Source organism: Choristoneura fumiferana, chromosome 10, assembly GCF_025370935.1.
Source record: "Choristoneura fumiferana chromosome 10, NRCan_CFum_1, whole genome shotgun sequence".
Lineage (NCBI taxonomy): Eukaryota > Metazoa > Arthropoda > Insecta > Lepidoptera > Tortricidae > Choristoneura > Choristoneura fumiferana.
Window position 1 is genome coordinate 6,034,451 of NC_133481.1, and position 26,836 is coordinate 6,061,286.

Genomic DNA, 26,836 nt, shown 5'->3' on the forward strand with positions numbered 1-26,836 from the left:
AAAATATACCTACCTAAACTTGGAAGATTCCGTTACACAATACGAAATCCTTAGAAAAATATTAGGTACTTGATTTTCTTTCATAATGGCTACGGAACCCTACCAAGGGCGTGCCCGACACGCTCTTGGCCGGTTTTATTTAGAAGCAGGACTCTGGGCTTTTATTTTGACATATACAACTTTTACGAAACCCTCGATACGCGAGTGCGCTCACACTTGGCACTGATGGTATAGGTAATCCTGATATTACTCCGTATATTTCCCGCCATACAGTCGTAATTCGTCATGACCAATAAATATCAGGAAACAGTGATCGCCCAACGTGTGGTCGTAAACGTTTGGCTCCGTGCGCTTATCCCGCCAACCCAAGGCTAATACGCCGCTTGAAGGGCGGGCGGGCGTCAGTTCAGTCCGTTCGAACGCGCCGCTCGCGCACCTCACGTGCCTTACTATACCGCGATGTATCGGATACCTTACCTCGTCCTTTGCCTTGTGGCAGGTGAGCTTAAGCAGCCCTAAGTTTACTATCCCTGGCCACTAAACCGACACTTGAATCTGTATAGTTGTTTGAAATAAATTCAACACCGTGTTTTAAAACCATTGGAAGTGTTTTGAAAATGTCTCTTACTTCTTTATAGTTTTCAGTTGACAGTGCTGTGATAAGTTTACGGTCAATTGTGTTTTTTTTTTCGTGTTAAATTGACGTCACGACTTTATTCGTCTAGAACAAGAAGAACATTCAAGAACATGTGTATTCTGCAAATAAACCTGGTGATGATTTCATAAAACGTCTACAAATTATACCAACAGTTTGCATCTTAAACGCGAATTATTTATGTCTGGACCGGAGTCTAATATCAGTTGATATTACGGTTATTCTTGTTTCGAACTTTGCTAGTTTAATTTGTTAGCGACCGCGATTGCACCTACCTCTTCAAAGTTAGATCGAAGACTATCACTTCGAAATGTTTCAATTGAAAAATTAAAAAACAATGTTATTTTTTTAATGAAGCTGCATAAAAGTTCAACAATTTAGTAAATATATTAATTGTATAGAATAGATAGACAGACACATCAAGATCCGCAGTCTAGTCTAAGGTCAAAACCTATTTGTACTCTAGTTACTTATGCCGCAGCATATGAACATACTTGTTTAGGTACCTATTCCGGTTAGGCACTTTAATTTTCTAAACTTTAATAACAAATGCACTTAATTGAAAATGTAAATTATCGTTGTTAACTGTTAGTCTGTTAATCTTATCCGCTTTTAGTTTTGTGATAGGTCATTTTTACCACTAATGACTGAGAGCTGTAGGCAGACCTCGCTTGAGTTTTTCGAATTGGCTGAAAATAACTTTGTTAGGGTTCCGGAGCCAAAATGGCAAAAACGGAAGTTTCGTCAAGTCCGTCTGTCTGTCTGTCTGTCTGTTCGTCCGTCCGTATGTCACAGGTATTTTACTCGAAAACTACAAGATGTATATAAATACCAATATCAATGAAATCAATATCAATGAAATTTGGAGTACAGATGTCTTAAATTGAAAATACAAACTGAAATATAGATGCACAGAAAAACCAGAAAAATAAGACCATCACTGGGAATCGAACCCAGGTCCTCGGTATTCCGACCTGGTATTAGTACCTGGGGTCGTTTCCCAGTGATGGTCAAAATTTTTCTGGTTTTTCTGTGCATCTATATTTCAGTTTGTATTTTCAATTTAGGTTTTACGGGATGACCGTAAAAGTAAAAATTTGGAATTGAAATTAAAAATACAAAAAGATTCCAAAAAACCAATCTTACAGATGTCTTGTAAAATAAGTGAAGATTTCCGGAAATAACCGCTCCCAAAGTGGCAAAAGTTGTGCCCTCTATCTTGTAAACCGTGGGTCCAAAAAATATGTGGAAAGTTAACGCTTAATAAATACTTTCAACGAAAATTGGTTTCAACATGATCGGGTATACCGTTTTTGAATTATTGCCGAAAAACTGCGCTTCTCAACAAAAGGACGTAAGTGCCGTGAAGATACTTGTTTTGGCGTACGTTTTCCCCCATGGCTCTGCTATTTTGAAATATTTCCAAAAACTGTATCGACCTAAATATCCGTATATAATTATCGAACATGTTCACAAAATTTCACGAAAATCGGTTGAGAATTGGACCCGTAGAGGAGAATAGCCCCCGATAATCGTACGAAAGCACTTCTGCCTATGCTGAAACGAAGACACTTAAATTACAAAAATACAGTAATTAAATTTTGTTTGTTTAGTTTGACTGAACATCCTGTAAAAGATTTTCAGATTTTTTAAATGATTTTTATTTTTTTTTTTCCACGATAAAGATACTTAATAAAAAACTAGCTGTCCAGTTGACCAGGTTGCCCTAGCTGCAACGGGGATGCGTCGCGCTCGCTCGGGCAATAACATGATAATTTAAACAGGAGTGTTCAGACGAACTCGCTCAATCAACCTACTAAAATATTCCAGACCTACTAGTATGTACAAATAAAATTGTTTGGAAAGTTTCTGTGGAGGTACAAATTTTCCGTATACACTGTTAGTGCGGAAAAAGATCAGAACGCTAACACTGAGAGTATGGTACATTTCTCAGAATCTGCTACCGGCGCTTCAGCTATTATAACTTAGTATGTTTATCCTAGCGAAATCGCGTGTTGATTACGAATTCCTATATTTTATCGAATTGTATGAACAGCGTTGGTACGACCCACACCGCGCGTCGCTGTTGTCGGCCGCGAAGGTATTTTTAACATTCCCGGACCGCCTCAAGGTTGACCGAGATAGTGTCTTATTCATCGGAATATGACCTAATTCCCTACGAGATTAGCTTCACCGAGATTCCCTGCCGCGTTTGATATTTTATGACCTATAAAGGCAAGTGGAAGCATATTAGCGACAATAACGTTACGAAACTGCAGGCACCTAATCTTATAGTTGAATGTAGACCTCAATTGGAGTCAAGTTCATTGTCGTCTATGATCGTTGAGACGTGAAAAGATCTACAAAATATAAACGACGGTGGATGTTTGTGTTTACTTCATTCCGCGTGATCTAAAGCGTACTTACGTTGTTATTGCTGCTAACGATGCAGTCACACTTTTTTTGATTGTTTTTCACAGTTGTCATTGTTTTGTTTTCATTTACCTTTTTTTTGGCGAGTTTTGTTGATGTTTGAGTTTTTGGTGACCAGTTATTTCCTTTGATGTGTTGCTGATGGCAATGTGCCATTTATAAATACTTGAAACGAATGCAGCGGGCGGTTACGTTTTATTATTTGACTATAAAGAGGACTACTTGCGTCATTTGTATAACAGCTCTGTTCAAGATCATTTATTATTCGGTATTCTGACTGATTACTAACACTGCACTAGGTGAACTGCGTTGTACTACTTTGCTGTCGTATGTACTAAAGGAACTAGTTAACTATAGAAAATTGCCTAATTGCCTTTTACATAGAGGATCGTATGTCTTCACCTAACTGCCACCAAAAAGGAGAGATACACCGACTTATAAATTGTTAACTTATCTATCCGTACTTTTGTGTTATTTTTCGCTGTCTAGTCTAGATATAACGGTCCAGAGAAAAGTTAGGAAAAAATAATTGAAACTACTATTTTACTGTTAATTATTTTCTCTTGCGGCAAGGGTCAACAATTTCACCGCATGATCGGTTGGATGGCTCGTTCCACATTGTCACAAAACGCATCATAATCATAAATGTTGTAAAAACTCTACACGGTTTTAAACAAAAAACGTTTTTCATATCTTACTTGTTCATTATTTTAGGCTACCGTAGCCCTACAAGGAACCCTTATAGTTTCTTCATGTCTGTCCGTCCGTCAATGCGCGGCTTATGTCAACTAAGTATGACTACAAAATGGTTTTTTTTTTTCGTCTTAACCCATTATGTATCCTTGTTATCTTTTAAAAATATTAATATTATAAGTTTTATGGAAACATTTTTTGATTTAGAAATGCGGCTGCAAAATATTAGGCTAAAGTACTAATTTTCTTAGGGGCGTGCCCCAAAAGCTAATCATATCGTGATGGTATTACACAGGGTGTCCCGTAAGTAGTACGACAAACTTAAGACTAACTTAACACTCTAACCCAGTAAAAATCCACTGACGTACAGTATTTATGTTTGACCTGATAATATCTTTTAAGTAAATATATTATAAATTTGTAATATCGCTGTAGTATAACTCCTACGTAGATACTACATATTTATACACCATACTTTTTTTTTCCTAGGTATGTTAGTATGTAAATGTTAGCTCGTTTAGCCTGAGATACAGGAATTATCCTAGTTCAGGCACATGTGTTACATAGATTTTAAGTGAAATATTGCATTTTATGTTATTTGTACCGAAATTCATTCAATAAATTGTATTATTATTATTATTAAGGGGGAGATAGGTGGGCAAGTCATCGACCAAAAATATGCTTGTATTAAAAATATTTAACAAACACTTATTTGTCATTCCAGCCACCCATCAACACAACATAACAGAGTTCGTAGTGCCAGATGCAGTGGAAGTGGGAGGGAACGCGGAGCTAGTCTGCGAACATGACGCGGACGGCGGCGTCGTCGTCAAGTGGTGGTGGACGCGGCCGGGGGCGGAGGGGCCGCATCAGCTCTACCAGCGCGTCGACAATGCTGGGGGGCATCTCATTGCACCACATGTGGACCCGCCCTTGAATATCAGTGAGTCCCCACCTACCAGGCCCTGTACTACGAAGTGCAAAATTCGAACTTCGTATCTTGCCGTCCCGCTGACGCTAATATTATTTAATACGAGAGCGAGAGGGACGGTACGATACGGATTTTTTAGATGGATTTCCGATATTTTTATTTACTTGTATAAGAGATTCCTAGCGCCTATTTTTCCAGTATTTAATTTACCATGCGGATAATTTCGTATGCGTACATTTTAAGTGTTGCAATATTGCTCATTCACCTTTTTTCCTAATCGGGTGTTTTCTAATAGATTATATTCTCAATAGATAATTATAACATTCGCAAGTTTTCTCACTCGCCAGTAAGCACGGTTGGGTTCATAGAATTTGACATTCGGCACTTCTCGGTCTCAGACGACAAAGATCGTTTTTTTATATGAAGAATGTAAAAATTTCACATGTCATTTAGGTAGATAGTATTCTGATCTATACATCTAATAAATCTGTAACAAGTTAATATTTGTACCGTATTAAATATTTGAGAAAAACTGTTACTACGAATATTTATTAGCGCAATAGAACCCAAACACACCCAAACAACTCAAAACAATGATTTTTAGAATTATTGTCTGTTTTTCTGTGCGTTTGTTCACGCTAATCTCAGAAACGGCTTAACCTAGAAGAATGCGGTTTTCACTGATGTGCTGTCGTTTCCGTAGATTAATATTTAGCGGTTCACAAGTAAAAAAGATACGTCAATTTAAATTTCGTGGAACAATTTTGGAAGAATCGCTGTTAGTTAGGCTGACATTTTGTTTAACTGTATATTGTTTTGGTTACTATAGTCTGTAAAATTATAACATTTGATCCTATCCGTCTGCGGGTTTATCTGCCTGTCCGTATGTATCAGGTTTTATATTTGGAAACTATAAGTGTTAGTTAAATTTTGATGGTAGGTATGTATCTTTTGTAAACTGCTAGCAGTTAAAACTAACTGGCTAAGATAAATCTAAGTCCACACGGACGTAGTATATTACTATTTTGAACTCTATGGTACATTGCTATTATTTTATTATTATGGACGTGTAACAATGTATTCTATTCCCGATTGCTTCGATAAAAGTCGAGAAATGTCGAGTGTCAAGTTCCCAGTAATCATACTGTACTCCATGATATAATATAATATTAATTTATTAGTCCCGGGACTAAATATTTCCATTCTGATTTTTAATAAGCATATATACTTATCAGGATATTAAAAATTCAGATTTCAGACTCCTTAGCTTGGCCACTTATATATGTAAATGCTTAACTTGGTGTTATAAATGCCAAAATCGCTATATGTGTACTTATAAAATTTGAGGGTTGCTCTCGATTCCTCTAGGATCCCATCATCAGATCCTAACCTGGAAACGTGTTCTTTAGAACAAAAAAAGAATTCTGAAAATTGTTCCACAATTGGCGAAATTATCGCATAACAAAAGTACATACAAAATATTTTTTTTAACAAAAAAGTAATACCGACTCCAAAAAAGTAAAAAATTAAAAAATGGAACCGACTACAAAAACCTTGAAAATATTTGGAGTGGAACGATAGTCGCCTACCTCATCTACATACTATGGGTTTCAATCCCTCCTGCTGGGTCGTGCTGAGTCACCGACTTCGAGCTAATAGGTACCTAGAAAAATATTTTCAAGGTTTTTGTAGTCGGTTCCATTTTTTGTCTGTTTTTGTCGGTTTTACTTTTTAAATAACTTTATTTCTCACTTTTTAGTGATTCGTAGCCAAAGTACATCTCACAACGATTCCATTAAGCCCAAGCACGGCTTAGTTACGTTGTTTTAGAACAGATTTCCGTTGCCTACCTTCCGGTTTCAGCATCAGATCAGTTCGAAAGAATCATTGACTTAAAGCTTCTTCTTAGTTGCTTATCCAGGTATATTAATCATGATCATTTATAGACGCGCGAGCATCACTTAGCTTAGACGAGTTCCATTGGCCATCTTGGTCTTCTTCATCAGGTCCAGTTTACCAAATAAAACTTTCTGAATGTAAAAGCTTACCGTAATGCTGAAAATGCCAAAATCGCCATAGGTGTGCCTATAAAATTTGAGGTTTGCCCTCGATTTCCCTAGGATCCCATCATCAGATCTTGACTTGGTGACAATGGGACCACCTCAGAAAACACACTTTCCAATAAAAAAAGAATTATGAAAATTGGTCCACAATGGACTGAGTAATCGGTGAACATACAGAAAAAAATACAAACATTGGAACGTAGAACCTCCTACTTTTTTGAAGTCGGTTAAAAAACATACAGTCGAATTGAGTACCTCCTCCTTCTTTGAAGTCGATTAAAAAAATACATACAGTCGAACATAGAACCTCCTCCTTTTTTTGAAGTCGGTTAAAAATTCAATATTTTCCTCTTTAACAATACGAACCAAATCATTACCAACTCAAGTTATTACCTTATATGGCCAGCGGCCTTAGTTAAAATTAACAAAGTAAAGGTCGTTTACTCAACGTATTTTTATCATGAATATGTCAACAACGTGAATATCTGCACAAAACAAAACTTAAAAATATACACGCCTCTATGACTTTGCCAATAAATATTGCGTGTAGGAAAATTAGACATCATCGGAAAAAAATAATATTCAAAAATTTCCTACGTGAAAAATCACAAACATGTTATTATGCGAGTGAGAAGTTTTGCGAGAAGTAAAATGTGAATCTATTAAATTTATAGTACGGTAAGTAATAATAAGTTACTGGAAAAATAGGCAAGTAAATGAAAATATAGGGAAATCCATCTAAGAAATCGTTTTTTAATGCGATTTGTTTTAACAATATTTTATTTTTCTTCCAGCGTTAAGTGGTCAAGATAATAACAATATTATGCTTTGGAACCTGCAACCGCAACATTCAGGAGAGTACTTGTGTGAAGTGACGCAAAATATCGTAGACGAGCGCAGAAGTGCCAATGACTTAGTAGTTTACTGTGAGTATTTAAATAACACCACTTTATAAAGAAGCGGCCACACCGCTGCTTAAAAAAACCGGTGACTGTACCGAATCGCAGTGACGCATCGTATGCGCACCGTTTTTATCGCATGCTTAAAATACGGAATCGCAGTGACGTGCCGTAAACGTCAGGACTTTACCGAACAAAATTCGTGACGTTTACGGTGCGTCACTGCGATTCCGTCCGTACCGTCACCGTTTTGTAAGCAGCGGTATGGCCGCTCCTTAAATCGGGGATTTATTGTCTAACACACTTGGGATCACAATCGCTTTCACCAATTCCTTCTGTTACACGGTATAAGACGAGGGTAGAAAGAGATGGTGAATGCGATCGCGAACGTCAGCGCGTTAAGCCCGGTTTAGACTTGCTAGAAAAATCGTGCAAGTTGGATTAAATTGCGAGGCCGTAAAGCCAAAGCTCAATCCAGCGCCGCAATGTAATGCAACTTGCACAATTTTTCTTGCAGGTCTAAACTGGGCTTTAGAAATACGACCTCCTGCCAAGTGTCGGCCGTCGGTCCACGCGCAGTATAGGTTTCCCTGCTAAGATACGGAAAATGTTTATATTATTATGTGGACTGATGAACTAAAAACAATTAGGTACTTTGCTCGCCCGCGACCTTATGATAGCTATGTCTATGCAACCAATGTGTGCTCATGCAGCTCCTAAGCACTGTAAGAACACACAAATCACACAAACCCAACTATCACCACCGCCACACTACACTGAGCTGTTTCGAGCTCAACCAGAGTTCATCCTCAGAGTTCAGCGTTTTTGTGAGTGAGCGAAGTAATTGTTTTTAGTTCATTGATGACGACCTCCGCAAAGTGACGCCTAATTGAATCAATTATTTGAAGTCAGACTATCCTTTGTTGCGAAATATACCCGAAACTATTTTTATGGTAAATGCATGGAACCAACTTTGCGCCATACACTAGAATTATCATTGAAACTGATTAACAGGAGGCGAAAATATACATGAACTACAAACAAAAAACTACAGTCGAATAAAGAACCTCCTTCTTTTTTTCAAGTCGCACAAAAGTCGAAAATTCTGTCTAATGCCAACAAAGTGTAACTTTATTATACTTCGTTTCATTTAACGTTAAAAATGTACCGGTCACACTCGCGCTTATCAGACTATCAGTAATCCAAGGTCGAAAGGGAATCACACTAATTAATGAATACCAAGGACCATGTATAATAATAATATGGTATTATATTTATTTAGTCCTTTTTAATACTTATCATTGACGAACGGATAACGGAACGGGTTTGATCCCCGTGACGGGCAAATATTCGTATGATAAATACGAATGTTTGTACTTGAGTTTTGGATATTTGTATGTATTTAAGTATATATTTATCTATATATGTATGTATATCCGTTGTCTAGCACCCATAGTACAAGCTTTGCTTAGTTTGGGCTAGGTCAATTGGTGTAATTTGTCATTTGTTTTTAAATGTAGAAGTAAATAAGACTTTTAGGGCCTGTTTCACCACTTGTCGACTAACTTTAAGTGTCAGATAAAAGTAATGCCGTCTTTGTTTATTCGGACAAAACAAGCAGAGACGGCATTACTGATATCCGTCACTTAAAGTTAGTCGACAAGTGGTGAAACATACCCTTAGTAAACTAAACATATCCGAATATTACGAGTTTAATGATACGAAGTTACTACCCTCATATATTTTTTAAATTTTGGCTACGTAGCTAATAAATAGATTAATAATGTATTGTTCAATTTGTTCCCAGCGTTGGGCAGTGGACCGTTACTGAACACGACCAAGTTCGAGGGTGAAACCGACGTGCAGGTGACGTGCGAGGCGGTGGGCGTGGCCCCCGAACCCAGAATCCATATCACCTTTGACAGGTTTTTCTTATTTAAATATACAATATACTAGTAAACGGTATTCGATAAAAATTTCTGTATGGGGGTTTTCGAGGGCGAACAATCGATTTATCGTAGAATTATCGCTTTTATCTCTGGGAAAACGCGTGTTTTCGAGTTTTACCCGAGCAAAGCTCGGTCGCCCAAATACTAATATATAGACGTAAACTAACTTAGAATCTTATATGAGTCACGTTGGTCTGACTGCAAAAGTAAAATATAAAATAAATAAGTAAACCGGCCAAGAGCGTGTCGGACATGCCCAAGATAGGGTAGTATTTTTCTAAGGATTTCGTATTGCGTACGGAATCTTCCAAGTTAGCCGTTATAATTTTCCTTCTAAATTTAATATACTTACTCCCATCCTGAATTTTTTTTAATTCTTCCACCAGTTTGATTTTAAAGGGGGGGGGGACCGCTCGATTTTAAAGAAAATTTGTAGTTTCAAGTTGAATGTCTCGCAAACAGATTACAGAATCGAAAAATCGTATTCACAAACTGTCATTCATTTTAACACTATATGGTTTGACGAAAAAAGAAAATCACCCCCACTACGCTTTAGCTTAAAAAAATTTTTTTTTCTTCCAACTATGTTTTAATTTCATCATAACCGCACTAAATACCCAGCAAAAAGCAGGACTTTTCTGCTCTAGAGCAGAAAAAATGTATGTAAATCCTTTATTGCATTGTTTTAGATTTTTTTGAATTGCACCACCAAAGAGGTAACACAAGTATTTTTGCTATAAAATTAGCCTGCATAGTGTAAAAAAATCTAGTGTTAGGTTGCTCAACCTGACGGTCTTATGAAATTTGACAGATTGCGTACAAAAAATTGTTGCTACCAATCAAGTACCAATCCTACCAAAAACAGTAGGTAAGTAGCCGTATATTTAAAAAAAACTTTGTGTGTTTGGTTGGCCAACCTGGCGCCCATCCGAAATTTGACAGATCGCGGGTAAAAATATCTGCTACTGGCTACTAACTCTGCCAAAAAAAGTAAGAAATTAAAAAATACTAATTGGCGGGAACCTTGCGAATTTTCCGTTGACATTTTTAGAGTGAGAATGTAAACTACAAAAATGGAATCATCGAGTGCTAGTGACATTTCTTTCCTATTAATTGTTTAGCATGAGTTTTTTTTTCGTCTACTATTCCTGTAATAGTTGAAAGAAAAGCACATTATGCACCTCTCATTAAGTAATTTATATTGCCCTCGTGCTTTTTAAAGCCCTCGCTGACGCTCGGGCTCCAAATCGGCACTCGGTGCAATAATAAATAACTTTCTGCTTGGTGCAACAATCTACTATTATTTTACTATTTTGTCGGCATTGTTGCTACATATCATTTCCATGCAAAATTACAGCTTTCTAGCACTGATAGTCTATGAGCAAAGCTGGGAACGGATGGACAGACAGACAGACATGGCGAAACTATAAGGGTTCTATTTTTGCCATTTTGCCTACGGAACCCTAGAAAAGTATATATATGTTATTAGTGCACCAAAAATGAAGTTTAAAAATGCACCAAATTAGAGACTCTAGCCTCACGTGACGTCGAAGTAAAAAAGAAATGTTTTCATAACTATAACCTTACTATAACGAAAGTTAAATTACACAAACCAAATTGATTGAATAGATGTGTGTCTGCTGCTGCCGAGTTGGAAACATGTTTTTCAGTTGTTTTATGAGCATATAACGTATCTTTACTTAGTACCAGGGCGACCGAGCTTCGCTCGGGCTAAAACTCGATAACAGGCGTTTTTCCAGAGATAAGACCAAGCTAGATCGATTTTTCATCCCCGAAAACCCAAGATACTAAATTTAATCGAAATCGTTGGAGCCGTTTCCGAGATCCCCGAAATACTATATATATAATGTATATACAAGAATTGCTCTTTTAAAGGTATTAGATAGATAGATAGATTAGATACAATTATTATTTAACCCAGTAAAACGTTCAACACATCCGCGCTGCACGGCCCGATCGACGGCCTTTACAACGTATTCGCCAACGCCACTGTTCCGGAGGCGGATTTGGACGGGAAAGAGGTGTTTTGCGACATCTCCTTCGTACTCGCCATCGACGTGCCAACTGCTATGACGGAGATTTCCACCATCTACTACTCAGGTGTGTTTTCAATTACATATAAATCCTATTTTAAAGCTGTTTGGGAAACAATATATTTTGTGGCGTTACTGTACAAATGCTGAGTAAAAGTGAACCTTATGATTATGACTATAGAAACCAGCGTGAAATTTACATTTTTTAAATTGTTTAGATCCTATATGGAACACCCAAAAATTGGTGCTAGTTCATATACTTACACTTTTGTTCATTATGCTAGTAACATACCCACCCACGCATGTATGTACAGTCAGCAGCAGTATGTACGGTTACGGTGCTCAAAATGATTTTACTGGCAAAGTAATAAGACATCGTTTAGATCATTTTGAGCACCACATCTGCTCATTTACTTCTGCTGACGACTTTACATTGTTTTGTAAAAGCAGGGCATTTCAGTTATTATTTTAAAATTTCACTTATGAACGATTTGGTTATTGATGTTAGTACTTTGTCATTATGTACACCGTACAGCCGAGCTGAACTAAAGCGCTCACAGTGGTTTCTATTCATATAGTGCAGTACGCGAGAATTTGAAAAGAAAGTGTTAAAAATGGGACTATATATTTATAACAATAGTTAAATGCGAGGCTACTAGCTTTTGCATGTAGTGTTGTCTCTATCACGTTTCTTACCTCGTATACTGTAAGGTTTACTTTTCTTAATGTAGAAAACCATCGTAGTACTAAAGATGGGTTTAGTGCAGGTAAATATAATGTAATATTAATTGGCAAAACGGTTCAAATGCCACGTCAAATAGTTTAATGTAAGGATTGTGTAGTGTTAAACTATGGATTGATGCTAGAGCATGAATTTAACAGCATTTGTCATGGCACGTATGAAATGATTGGAATAAGACTTTTTGGTAAGTGAGCCAATTTAACAGTATGTTTTTGTATCGAACCTACGCTTTAGAACCCTGTCGCAGGGAGCCTCTGCTGCCGTTATAATCATTTTTTTTTATAAGTGCAGCAAATTCTGACTGCAACAGGGTTCTACTGTGTGTAACGCACAAACTTGTCAAGATATATGTATTGTGAAACCAAGAAACGTTGCCGGTAAGTGATTACATAAATATGTTTCGTCTCTTTCTGTATATAATGCAAGTTTATGTGGCCCTAGTGTGAATTGAAAGCGTTGGTTCGATTTAGCCATACTTCTGGAAAAGAAAACTTGTAAATTAGATCAAATGACTTTTCAAAAGTCTCAAAGATAGGTATTAGTTAGTTGTTAGTTAACTATGTTTTTAGTTGTCGAAATAGTACACTCTGGTGCAGTTGATAGTCTCACAAGTATCAAGTTTAGCTTCATAAATACTCTTTTTTATCTCACCGTCATCATCATCATTCCAATCTATATACGTCCCACTGCTAGGCACAGGCTTCCTGTCAGAATAAGAGCGCTTGGGCCGCGGTTCCCATTGAATTGTTTAGTTCTACAACGACATGACGTAATAGTTCACAATCAAAAGGCAATAATAACCTGCAAGTTTAACTGCTCGTTTATGGAGTTGTCTATATAAATCCAGCGAGTTCGAGCGAGAGTAAAGGTATTAAATATAATGACCCGGATAACTCACGTCTTAAATCGAGTTTAGCTCGACATGTTTCGGGCTAATCCGTAGCCCTAGAGAGTAAAGGTCTGCGCGTGGTTGTATTCTCTTTGGTATGCGCCAGAGTGTACGGTTTCATATCATAGATTCTGTGTTATCTGTGCGCGACGTTGATACTGTATGGTCGCATGTCATAACATTCCGTTTGTACGCACTAACGTGTTGTCGTCGCGGCCCAGATGCGTGGCTGGCTTCGTCCACCACCACCGCAGTTCCGGAGACGACCGAGGCACCCACGGAAATACCCGAACAGCGCTTGCGTAAGTCACACTAAGATCCCAGGCCCTATACTACGAAGTGCAAATTTCGAACTTCGTAATGTACCGTCCCGCTTACGCTTATATTATAATACGAGAGTGAGAGGGACGGTATTATACAAACTTCGATTTTCGTAGTAGCCCCCCAGTTTGCACGCGTGCAAGGTGTACAATGCGGTGATCGAACGGTCAGTTTTAGCTCGTTTGTTTTACGGCACCGCAATGTAATGCGTTTGCACGTTGTGGAACCAGGGCTATATAGACACCCGAAGACGTAAATACTTGGATACCCTTTGTAAAAAGTTACCCAATTCCATATCAAGGAATGACATACCAATACAAGGTGCGCCCTGTAACAGGAGCAAAAAATTAAACCACGCCTCCACTCTTCATCTTGAGCTAATTTAGTTCTACAACTTTTGAAAATAACTTGTATTATGATTTTTATTATACCTAGTTTAAAGTTTAATTGGACAAGCAATGTATTGCGAAATCCGTCATTTTGTTATGTGACAGGCGATGTCATTTATGCTGGCCATACAACCATAACTGTCATGCCAATCTACGCCCATACACGGTCAGTTCTAACTGATCCAATCGGCAGCGTCATGCCGATTGGACGATAGGAAGGATGGTATATGGCCAGCATTAGGCTATTGGATGCCGTACATTGAAAATACAATTTAATATATATAATGATAAAATTACCTAATTTTTAAAAGTTGCAGAACTAGTTCCATTTGAGTAGCAGAACCTGTGTTTTAATTTTTTGCTCCTGTTACAGGGCCCATCCGGTATACTCGTCCATGTTGTAATAAATTTATGCAGTAATGGATAAATGGATACAGATTATACCCACCTACTTCTAATATCTAAAAATTTTATGATTCCGCGTTCAAAGTTAACTCGGAGTTATAGTTAACTCTATTGTGTGCAAGTCCGCCTTAAAGTTATAAATTTTAATAAATAAAATATGTATAAACTCCTATTTTGCTATTTTTATAGGGGTTTAACAAGACAAAAACAATTTATCTTTTTAAGTATTTTATTATTATATAGTTTTAAATGTTTTTAAGTCCTATTTAATATTTCAGGGCTTTTTATACATAATATTAGTAGAAAATATTATAATGCTTGTGCACGTCGCTTAAACGCTTTGGATTTACAGTATAGGTCAATACTATTTAATAAAAACTAAAACACGCGCAGAAAATGAAAGCATCACTATTGTTCATAATATTAAAACATGAATAGCAAAAAACTTAACACTTTTATTGTTTACACACTAACTTATTATCTATAACTTAAAGCGTGGTTACGACATTAAATACCTACAGTCAAGGGCAAAGATATCGACACGGCCAAAGTTGCAAAAATATGTATACACGGCCTTAATGTTGAGTGCATAAAGTCGTGTATACATATTTTTGTAACTTTGGCCGTGTCTATATCTTTGCCCTTGACTGTACAATCATACAGAGTAAATAAACTTGGAAAACACAACACCAATTGTTGTGAAATGAACATTGTTGGAAAAGATGAAAATCGCATATTCGAAAGGTAGTTAATATATTGTCTAAAGCAGCGTTTCTTAACCTGTGGTTAGCGGACCCCTGCAGGCCTACTACGAAACTCGAAGTTTATAACGTACCGTCTCTAGCTCTCGTATTAAATAGTATAGTATAGTGTCAGAGGGACCGCACGACACGACTTCCAGTTTCGAGTTTCGTAGTAGCCCTGCTGGGGGTCCACGAGTATGTGTATGGGGGTCCGCCGTCTTATCTATAGACATTTGAATTCATAAAAATTTTCCTAAATTTAGTCCTGTGTTTTTTATTATGGGGGTCCTTGAAATCGTGCTTGATTTTCTAGGGGTCCGCGGACTGAAAAAGGTTAAAGCGTTTATACCTGCTGAGCTGGCAACGTTGCATTTTTGTTAGTTTTTCTCGATTATTCCATAAAAATCGAATGAAAATTAAAAAAATTGTTTGATAGAACACTTCTTTAATGTATATAAGTTAATGTGTCTATTCCAATTATTATTCGTTATAGACTTTTTTTTTAAACCGTTAATAAACATTAATTCGTTTTTAAAGAATATAAAAGTCTATCACGAATAATTATTGGAGTAGGCACATTAACTTATATATTAAGAAGTGTTCTATCAGACATTTTGAATTTTCATTAAATTTTTATGGAATAATCGAGAAAAACTAAGAAAAATGCAACGTTGCCAGCTCAGCAGGTATAAAAGCTCTTAAAGAAACGCTGGTCTAACGCGCTGAAGTTCGCGAACAACATTCACTATCTCTTTCTACCATTGTCTTATGCCATATGACAGAAAGAAGTGATGAAAACAATTTTGAACCCAAGCGTCTTAGACAATAAGGCCTCTGGTCCAAATGTGACATTTGATCACGTGAATTTTTCATCTACCGTTATCACCGTGATACTGTGTCGATGCCCCTCATGTTGACTAGTCTTACATAAAGCATTCTTTATCGTTACTTAATTAAACGGCTAGCAGAGGTAAATTAGCGTTTTTCTTTTGTAACATATAGTCGGTACGGCCCACGTAATCGTACGTAGTTAACTTAAACAGCTTTATTTACTTACGAGATATTTAGAAAAAACGTTAACTTATGCTAGCCGTCTTGCCCCCTCCTCTTTCTTGCTCATTCATATCCCATATTCGTTATTTATATCTCAGGTCATTCTACAAACGATGCATTAAAACAGCCACTTAATAGGGAAGGCTACACAAAACTCGTATTTCACAAGAAAATTCTAGTAAATTTGACTGTTTAGTATAAATATACTAAATAATCGGTGATACTTTCATTCAATGGACGAACTTAAAATTTAATTTTCTTCACAAGTAGGTACACATTTGCATTCAAAGGCAATTACCTACTTTATTCAGTCAAATTAATTCATAACTATACATTTTGCCTACCATAGCCTTCTACGGCCCAGTGTCCTATTTATTTATAGGAATTATTGTAACGTGACATCGAACTCTCCCCCCTCCCCTTCTTCGATAGTAAAAGCACAATTTGCCAGTTTTACGGGTTTTTTTCAGCGGGCGGCGGAACCCGAGCTGACTCTTCCTGGGTACTCCTCGCCGCTATGGCGATTCCTGCACATATGCTTGCTCTACTACGAATGTGATACTAACAATAATGTAATAAAGTAATTTATATTGTTAAACATATATTTTTTTATTAAATTTACAACAACAATAAAGCTTTTTCCTTGCATTGTCCCTACAGTATACCTACAGTCACAAGCACAAGCAATGCCATGGTACTATGACTTTTTCTACGAAAAGGTTCCACAGTGGGTCACGTCAGCGGCGGTCTTAGGGGGTGGCGAACAAGGCAATCGTCCGGGGCCTCGATCTTGCAGGAGCCTCTTGCAACAACCCAAGCAAATTAAAAAAAAATGTTTTTTTTTAACTATATTTTCGCATCACATACTTTTCACGAAGGACAAAGGGCCTCGCAAAGACCTGCCGCCCGGAGTCTCGCAATGGGTAAGGCTGCCGCTGGTCACGATTCAGTTGGTTCGATAGTACCTACACTGGAACTTGCCCTGGTTGTATTCTGCATCCCCTGGTCCGATCAACGCATGAATATTTTCATCACATTTTATATCAGCTGCCTGGACCGGAAGACGATGAAGGGTCATTATTTGAGCGTTTCAACCGCCTCATTTTCGTGGTCACATTTTTTTTTATGTATCTGCTGTAAAATTTGGTGACACATTTTTTTTTTAGACGTCCTGTACTTCTACTAGATAACCTGGAAACTGTAACAGAATTTTCTCTACCATGTCGAAAAAAAGGTGCCACGAAAATGATACAATAGTGATTAATGACCCAGAACGAACCCTGTGTGGCAAAGCCTTACCTAATAAGATAAGTTACTTTGTCTTATGCTATTAGAGTTAGGTACTACTGAAGATTAGTTAACATAAAAAAACAAAAGCAGAGAGTTTTTAAGCGAACTATTTACTACTTAGATAAATGTTTTTTTAAAGTTTAACAATAAGCTTAGAATAATTAGAGTACAGAGACTAGAGATGTTCAATCCAGCCGGTGCGCTATTTGGACGATGCTTCGAAACTTTAGCTGAAACATCAAAAAGCGTTCATTTATAATTATTAAGTACAGTCAAGCTGAAAATCAACTAAACCCCTTGTAGTACTTTGTTGTGTTAAACAACACTGGGAAGGTGTGAAATGTTTTAAATTAATGGCAGTGACAAAGTAGTAAGATATCAAGCTACTTTTGAGGTTGACTGTACCTACTTCGTAAGATATATCAAATTAAGTAGGCACTTATCAACTATTAATGAAACGATAAATATTAGTGCATTTGTCAATTATGATGAGATAGTAATCGTAGATCTCAAAAGAATACTAACTCACTTGTAATTTTTGGTACATACATATAAAAATGCATATAAATGAATGATGGTAAGTTGTATCACCCGGTGATCGTGACGTATATAAAAATGTAATAGTAGATGATAGTAGGTACTTACATTTTTCAGCAACGATATTATCGTGCTTCTGGTGTTCTGAAATAAGAAAAGTTTTATTACGAAACGAGTAATTGCCGATCTGAATAATATTGCCGGCAATATTTCAGGTTATTTCAGACAAAACCAGAATTCTAGAGTTGGGCAAGAAGATATTATGATCGATAGCTATAGTAGTCGTATCATTGCTATAGTGAATAAAATATTTAACTAGTATTTTCCATATCGTGAATAGTGGATAAAGAGCTAGGTAGATACTCCGTAGGATATATCCTGATATGCAATATTTTTTGCAGTAATTCTTGCAGTGTCAGTATCGTTCTTGTTCGTCCCGGTACGTGCCAGTTGGCGGGTCGATGCAGGTACCCGGTGGCGAAATGTATGGGCATACAGAGTCATTTACACCGGTACCTAAATATACCATGTAAAAGCAACCACTTATAAGGCTGGCCGCGAGCCTGTCCCGCGCACGATGTGGTCACCGTGTACAACTTGTTCTCGTCGCGCTGCCCGTTCTGGATCTGCTTGGGGATGGGCACCCTACAACGAAGAATCTTTACTGACTGAGGAGCAGCCGGCGTGTGCGCACGGCGGAGTACCCGGCGACCGGCAGGTGCAGCCGGCAGGCCGCGAGCCCGTCCCGCGCCGTCACCCGCACTGACGTAGTCACCGTGTACAACTTGTTCTCATCTCGCTGCCCGTTCTGAATCTGCCTGGGGATGGGCACCCTACAACGAAGAATCTTTACTTAGTAATTACTATGGAAAAATAGGGAAACAGAAAACCTAGTATCTGAGCCCAATGTTATTGGAGAGACCAAATTAAGCATGTGTAAAAGCATTTGGAAATCTAATATATTACCTATATACATAAATTAAAAAAAAAAAAAAAAAAAAAAAGCGTCCAGACTCCGGTGGCTTGGGCACGTGGAAAGGCTGGGAGAGGATCGAGCTGTGAAGAGAGCGTATTTGGGACGACTGAGTGGAGGTAGGCTGGCAGGAGCTGGCTCAAGATCGTAATGCCCGGTTCACATTATTCCAGTAAAATCACACACGGGTCACAATCCAAACGAGTTATACAAGATCGATCGAGCACCGCAGTGTCATGCTACTGGAACGGTTTTACAGGAATAATGTGAACCGGGCGTAAAGCAAGGCGTAATCTGGTGTTGCATGCCTCCGCCAGACCCACTTTGGGCAACTGCCCCCTGATAATAAGTAAGTACTTAAGTAATTTATTTACATACTGTGCTGTTAAAAAAATCATGTATGTATGTACCATAATTTAACCCACATTAGGCTGGTTCATCATCATCATCAGGCCTACGCGTCTGTTCCGGACGAATTTAGATTAGATTAATAATAATACGATACACACTCTGGCGGGAACAAAATGGTTGGAAACTGCTCAATACCGGAACAGATGGCATAAGCTGAAGGAGGCCTACACCTTAGAGGTTGAGAACGGCTAAAGAAGAAGAAGAAGAAGAATACGATACAAGTGAAAAAATACTTTAATTCGAAAAAAAAACTTTTGGTAAATATTTGATGACCTATGTAGAAGTTAAATACTATTGTCTAAATGGCAAGCTTTTAAAGAGAAAAGATTTATAAGTGTAAAGTACAGATCTACTCATCCACAACTTACGTATTGAATTCCAGTGACAACTCTGGCAGTAACGTGAGGTTCCTAGCGCTGCACGAGAGTTTCCAAGTGTCGGTGCCCTTGATGTGATACGCTGTCATATTAAAATCCACCTCAGGATCTGAAATCAGAAGATGTACCAATTTGGTCTGGATGTATATTTCGCAAGACTCGCTGACCCTTCATGCACTTCCGTATCACTTTAAAGAGTCGCCACTACCTTCAAAATACGTGGCGGAGATATTCAATAATATATCAATACGCTTATAATAATATTATAAGTAAAAACTGAAGTCTCACAAGTTAACCATTTATTTCAACTATGATGTCTCCACTGGCGTTTGGTCAACAGCATTTCCTGCCCGAGCAACTACTCGCGAAGCAGCAATATTTTACAAGCGCTTATTTAATTTCACCTCGAATATTTTTGTTTGTTTCAAATCTTAAAAGTTAATTTTAATCCACTTCCAGTAGCCACATTGACTTCAGCTAGATACATAATATAGTTTGGATGACAATGCAACTACAGTCAGCAAAAAGGGAGAGGTATACGAGTATGAAATCTTGAATAATGGGCACTAACAGAGAAACTCCCTCGACCCTGTTCAAAGGCTAGGTAGGACCTCGCTTCTTTGACTGGTACAAGATCGAGTTTCAAACTACTGTCTCGCGAGGCTCGCTCCTCAGTACCGAACCAAAGAGATACTGACTGAAGACCAGCATGGCCTTGGTCTGTCGCGCGTCGCCGCCGTCGTCGCTGAGCACGCGGCATGTGTACTCGCCGCTGAGCTCGGGTGCCAGGTTCACGATGCGCAACGCCCGTCCTTCGTCTATAGCGGAATCTAGGAAACAAAACAGACAGAGTAAGAGATCAAAATGTAGACTTGAATGAAAACTAAATCTTAGAAAAGCTTTGCATTTGACTAATGAAATATTTTACAAACAGATCCCTATATCTTAAAATTTTAATAGTCTGCAAACCTACAATGTTTTCAAAAGACCTGTAGTAGGTACCTTCGACTAAACAGAAGACACTATGGGTTTAGACGATAAAAAAACCATCTACACCTTTGTTTTTGTTACTTAATATACCTATCTATGTAAGTATAAATCTATCGTGCATAGTTACAGTTTTCCAGCACTATAGTCTCTAAGCTAAGCCACGGACGGACGGACGTACATGGCTAAACTATAATGGTTCCTTGTATTATATGACTACGAAACCCTAAATTATTTGAGCACATTAATAGCAATGGGGACAAATGGCCAACATCGATTATGGAACGAAATGCCAGAAATACACACGATAACGTTTCTATTCCTGAGGGGCTACTACGAAATTCGAAAATCGAAGCGTATCGTACCGTCTCTCTCACTCTCGTATTAAATAATATAAACGTCAGTGGGACGCCAAGATACGAAGATCGAATTTTGCACTACGTAGTATATAGAGCCTGTTATTATCAGTCTTGTGATCGTGTGTGAGGCGCGCGCGTAACTTTCGTACCATCACGCGCGCAGCCCCGCAGTTTGTGGAAAAGCCACCAAATTCTGTGTGATCAAGTGCGACTTTACACGCTATTAGCTACGGTAGTATAACGTGACCTTGTAACAGCTAATACGGAACGAGATCTGCATACCTTCGTTTCGAGACATTACAAAAATAATCATTGCTTTAATGTGACATTCGACAAACTGCTGTAGCCTTGTATGGTTCTTATCTATTAGTTGATCACTAAATGATCACCGGTGCGTACAGACGCTCGCAATATCAGAGAGTATACTCAGCGGTCGTACCCTCTATGCGTACCGGACGGAAGTAGGTACCGGAATATGGGAGCGCAAGCAGCGGTGCTTATGACTGGATTATCAAGTAAAATTAATAGTTTTGAAATATTAAATTATATTGTAACGGATAACTCACGTCTTAAACCGAGTTTAGCTCGACATGTTTGTGCGTGTTGCGGCAGCCGGCGAGTCGCGTGCTCCTAAGAAGAAGGCCTACGAAATAGCCCGAAACATGTCGAGCTAAACTCGGTTTAAGACGTGAGTTATCCGTTACAATATCATTTAATATGAGTGAGTCTCACGGTAGTTTCATGTTCTAAAAGTTTTGAAATACAATATTTGAAAAATTACACCCGTATGACTATAAATAAAAGGAATTGCTTGTGTACCTGATCTAGTCATTTCTGTACCACTCTCAGGGTCCCTGCGCCCTATACCGGCGCACCGTTAACACGCCCTAGTTACGGCACAGATTATTAGTTATGTGGTACGTCACCAGCAAAAATATCTGACACAACAAAGCGTGCATAATTAAATCTTAGATGATAAGACTCTATTAAACCCTATTTATAGGCCGGTGGGATGTCTCAGATATATTTGCACGCTCCGCTGTGGCAAATATACCTAATGCAGGTTACTGTACGAACAGCAAAATCCTACTAATATTATAAATGTGAAGGTTTGTGAAGATGTTTGGATTTTTGGATATTTGGATGTTTGTTACTTCATGATTAAATGCGGTATATAGATAATTAGAGTCCCGGAAAAGGACATAGGGTAGTGTTTATCCCGAAAAATGCATAGTTAGATAGCGATAAACGAATTCTGCGCCGACGGAGTCGTGGGTAACGGCTAGTTTAAAATAAATATAACATAACTTACTGGATATTTTAAACGTCGGGTCGACTCTACCCGCCAAGATCCCGCTGACTTTGGGAGGTGTGCCTGGTCTCCACTCGTATACAGGTTCATCCTCCCGGTCAAACAGCCATTGCAGAGCGAACCGGTTGTCAGCTGAGGAGAACTGGCAGTCCAGCACCGCGTTGCTCGAGTTGCCCATTTCAACCACGTCTGGCACCACCAGTTTGTTTATGGTTACCGTGTTGAACATGTCTGTGGAGAGATTTGATTTAAAAAATAACGTTACCACGCCAATCGGTCGATTCATGGTTGAATTAAGATGGTGGATTGGATCGTCAATCGATGGGGTGAATCGAAAGAGTGAGTGGTCGACGTCGATCGGTACCTAGTAGGCGCCATACCAGCCATCTCCAAGGGCGGATTCAGCTTTATAACCAGGGGAGGGTAACACTGTTAAATTCAAGTTATTTTTTCACAAATAAAACATTTTAACATTGTCACAGAAGATAGGTAAGTAAGTATGTATTAATTTTATCAAAATCAATGAGCTTCGAAAAATATCTACTGTTGTCCTAGACCCAACCAGGGCCCAGGGAGGATTATGATCGTCATGCCCATGGATCTACCCTCGGTGGGCCAAAAGCATGAAAATCGTAGATAGGTGGGCCGCAAAACCTAAACCCAAAGAAGAAAAACTACTAGAAATCATAACGACCTAAGTAATTAAAGTAACTTAAGTACCTTACAAACCACCAGGCCGCAGGAAAATTCTGTTCTAAAGCCATTCTAGAAAAATTCTGAATCATAGTTTTAAAAACAATGTTTTTTGTCATGTAAATTTCCATCCCCCTTTTAAACTTTTTAGGGGTAGAATTTTCAAAAATGATGAAATATGTGTTCACATATTTTTTGAAGAATGTTTTTCCCAAATTTCATAGTCACAACTTTAGAAATAAAAAATATACATACTAACGTTCTCCCCCCCTTTTCAACCCCTTAGGCGACGAATTTCGAAAAATCCTTTCTTATCTCATGTACCTGTCATAAAAGGAACCTCTGTGCAAAATCATTCATGCCCGAAAGCCCTGGGGTATGGTAATCAGGTCAACCCAACATCATCAGTGTGGATTGGAAACTTCACACACATCATTGAACTTCTCCGCAGTCTGTGCAGGTTTCCTCACGTCTTCCTTCAGCGTAAAGCTCATGGTAAATTTCCAATTCCATTTCGTGCGTCAATTCCGTTAAACTTACGAGGTGCAAACCCAGGCTCGAACCCACAATGTCACAGGTCAAACCACTAAGCAAGCTAACACAACTTATATGATCAGATCAGGTGCCTAGTTATCAATATACCAGTGGTGTAGAGTGAACATTTTCGTTGGGCAACCCGTCGGAAAGTGACTAAGGTGTGTATCTAATGCACAAGTTTTAAATAGGTATGCCAAGGTAACTTTCGTTGCAAAAATAATTTTTGAGAGCAGATTTTCATGTTTTAAATTCACGTTGGTAATCAGCATGTGAAATTCTTTTTAGGTAGGTGGGTAGTACTATAGTATACACACTCTCATCTATGAGTACTATCCACACTCCTAAACTTGTAAGACAAAAATCAAGAAAAAATAATAAAGAAAGTAAATAGATCATGATAACTGTTAAAGTCAGGTGTACTTACTGGCAAGTAATAAAAATCCCTGCGCAACATTTTTCCCTATATCACCGGAAACCATTATTAAAAGCACATTAAAAGTGCCAAAACGTCTCTAAACACTGCTAATTATTTCATACTAAACAATTCCCCGCCCGGTGTCCACAAACCACTGACGTATCGGAATGCCGCGAAAGTCAATTACCGCGATATCACAGAATATATAATAGTACTAACGTAGCGATATACAACTTGTTTTGTTACTCCGACCGATGAGCATTGGAAAATAAAAGATAACAAGCGTCAAGCGTCTGCAAAGAACGAGCAGCGCGAGCGCATGAAGGAGGGGAGGCGCGGCGGCTGGCTGACTGACTGACTGACACTATTTGTGACTATTTCTTTCCAGTCCAGGCCGTACAATACCAACATGGAAATACCGGCCTGGTACTTCGTGTACCCATAAAACTCTTGTCAGTTTGACACCGGCCCCTATTTAATAGAAGCTACAAGTGCTACAATTTTACATAATTGTAAAGTTTCTTACATAATTGTTAACTTTTATTAAATAGCGGCGTTTGTATTGGGCGTGTACACGAAATATCAGGCTGGTATTTCCATGTCGGTATTATCCGTGCAGGTAAATAGTGTCACCCAGCAGGGCTACTACCACAGCACAGAGTACATTTTTGTTACTAACTTTAAACTTTGGCTACTTATGTACAGTCAACGTCATAAATAAGTGATCACTTTTGTACCTTGTCATGTTTAAAACGTCATGTTTAAAAACCCATACGAAATTGTGTAACGACTGAAAGCGACAAGGTACAGAAATGATCACTTATTTATGACGTTGACTGTACCTAAGTAGAAATTATGACTGAAATGGCTCTCTAATTTTTCGCAGAAAATTATTTCGCCGATTATTAGTTCCCAAACAACTTTTTGTAAATTTCATTTCGCCAAATGATCACTTGCCAACTTATCAAAAGATTTATTTTCCTTTCCAACCTCACAGTTACCAACTGTACGTTTGGTCTGCCTCACAGTTGCCAACTTTCGGTTAGTAGAATTTTTTGGTTGGCATAATAATATTAATTTCGTTGTACTTACAATGCTTCCCAAATGTTTTATTGAATAATGGTTTCGTTTAGTAACTAGGTATGTAATATATGTAATAAGCAATGTGGGTAAGTGCAACATTTCCGTTGTGTTTTTGTTTGTGCACTAATAAGGCGTTTGACAATCACGGTATCAAAATGTATCAAAAGTGTGTGTGTGTTAGATTTCGAAAAAGCTGCAATTACTGAGTCTTCGATCAAATTTTGACGAAATTTATTTACAAGGATGCCGTTTTCAGTTCAATATTATTTTTCATAGACTCATGTTTTGGCTAGGTATTCAAAAATAAATATGAAAAAATAATAATGGGTAAGGCTCACAAGCGTTTTGCCCGCCCGTTCCAGTGTGTTATGAATATTGATGCGTACGAACGATGGCCCGTTTCTATTAATATAAGGATGAATACTGCACTTCAAAGAGAAACTACTTGTATCAGAAGTTGACGCAAATAGTTATTGTGTGCATCAATATTCATAACACACTGGAACAGGCGGGCAAAACGCTCGTGAGCCTTACTCTAATATGATTCTGGCACTCGCCGGCCGTTGCCGCGGCACGCTCGCTCGCGGTGTTCGCTCACGGTTAACCTAACACGCTGCTCCTCGCTTCGCTCGTCGCCGCACCTAACTGCACTTTGTCACACATTAAGATTTCGGTACAAAACTGTTATTTTTAATTAGTATTGCCAATTGAAAAAAAGGTGTGTAACTCTTACTTATGACATTACTTGTAGTTTATAAATAAGTAAAACCGGCCAAGAGCGTGTTGGACACGCCCAAAATAGGGTTCCGTAGCCATTACGAAAAAATTAAGTAATACTTTTCTAAGGATTTCGTATTTTATATGGAATCTTCCAAGTTTAGGTATATTTTATACCTTAGGCTGCTATTTATTCATAACCTACTAATAATTCTGAATCAAACTTAGCCGTTATAGTTTTCCTTGAAAGTTTGATCTTACTACCATCCTGAATTTTTTCAAATTTCTTCACCAACCGCACCGGTTTAGATTTTAGAGGGGAAATATGCACTTTTAAAGTGAATGTTTCGCAAACAAATCACTGAATCGAAAAATCGTCTTCACAAACCTGTAATGGTTTTAAAATACCTATCCAACGATACCCCACACTTTAGGGTAGGATGAGATAAAAAAATCACCCCCACTTTACGTCTATACCCTAAAAATTTTTTTTTTTAATTTTTGATTGTACCATTTTGTCGGCATAGTTTACTAATATATCCGTGCAAAATAACAGCTTTCTAGCATTGATAGTCCCTGAGCAAAGCCGCGGACGGACAGACAGACAGACACACACAGACAGACAGACATGGCGAGACGAAACTATAAGGGTTCCGTTTTTGCCATTTTGGCTCCGGAACCCTAAAAAGTTGGCATAGGTATGAAAAGGGAACTGTTGCACTGACGAAACGTTATTCGTTTAAATAGTCATATTATCTAGTTGTTTGACCTAATGAAAGATTTGACAAATTAATGATAAGTTTTCCAAACGTTTCGAGTCATTATGATACTTATTCTGCTTCATAAAAATTCGACCAAATGACACGTCACACAAAAATGACGACAATGTCATACACAAATTTGGTAATAGTTAGTTGTCAAAGTGA

At 38.1% G+C, this 26,836-nt stretch overlaps 2 protein-coding genes across 3 annotated transcripts; one reads left to right on the plus strand and one right to left on the minus strand.

Moving 5' to 3' along the window:
* Positions 1 to 364: 364 nt before the first annotated feature.
* LOC141431919 (uncharacterized) lies at positions 365 to 16,853 on the plus strand. 2 transcript variants are annotated; one of them, XM_074093211.1, is made up of 7 exons: positions 366 to 499; positions 4,506 to 4,724; positions 7,570 to 7,701; positions 9,482 to 9,599; positions 11,566 to 11,744; positions 13,530 to 13,610; positions 16,690 to 16,853. In XM_074093211.1, the coding sequence occupies exons 1-7, from the start codon at positions 460 to 462 to the stop codon at positions 16,776 to 16,778; spliced, it is 858 nt and encodes a 285-aa protein (XP_073949312.1). In that variant the 5' UTR covers positions 366 to 459; the 3' UTR covers positions 16,779 to 16,853. The 2 variants fall into 2 exon arrangements, with proteins under 2 accessions (XP_073949313.1, XP_073949312.1); XM_074093212.1 differs by lacking the exon at positions 13,530 to 13,610 and having other exon boundaries at positions 365 to 499.
* Positions 16,854 to 17,600: 747 nt separating this feature from the next.
* LOC141431920 (uncharacterized) lies at positions 17,601 to 24,470 on the minus strand. Its single transcript, XM_074093213.1, has 7 exons — positions 24,120 to 24,470; positions 22,466 to 22,696; positions 20,506 to 20,637; positions 19,799 to 19,916; positions 18,716 to 18,879; positions 18,155 to 18,190; positions 17,601 to 17,739 (listed from the first exon to the last, which is right to left on the minus strand). The coding sequence occupies exons 1-7, from the start codon at positions 24,172 to 24,174 to the stop codon at positions 17,627 to 17,629; spliced, it is 849 nt and encodes a 282-aa protein (XP_073949314.1). The 5' UTR covers positions 24,175 to 24,470; the 3' UTR covers positions 17,601 to 17,626.
* Between the last annotated feature and the right edge of the window lie 2,366 nt (positions 24,471 to 26,836).

Bases quoted from the DNA above. Each gene is read 5' to 3' on its own strand.
- LOC141431919 (XM_074093211.1), top strand. From the start codon at position 460: ATGTATCGGATACCTTACCTCGTCCTTTGCCTTGTGGCAG. The intron at 500-4,505 runs GTGAGCTTAAGC...TTGTCATTCCAG, and splicing joins CGTCCTTTGCCTTGTGGCAG to CCACCCATCAACACAACATA. The intron at 7,702-9,481 runs GTGAGTATTTAA...ATTTGTTCCCAG, and splicing joins CAATGACTTAGTAGTTTACT to CGTTGGGCAGTGGACCGTTA.
- LOC141431920 (XM_074093213.1), bottom strand. From the start codon at position 24,174: ATGGTTTCCGGTGATATAGGGAAAAATGTTGCGCAGGGATTTTTATTA. The intron at 22,697-24,119 runs GTAAGTACACCT...ATCTCTCCACAG, and splicing joins GGGATTTTTATTACTTGCCA to ACATGTTCAACACGGTAACC. The intron at 20,638-22,465 runs GTAAGTTATGTT...TTTGTTTCCTAG, and splicing joins CCCGACGTTTAAAATATCCA to ATTCCGCTATAGACGAAGGA.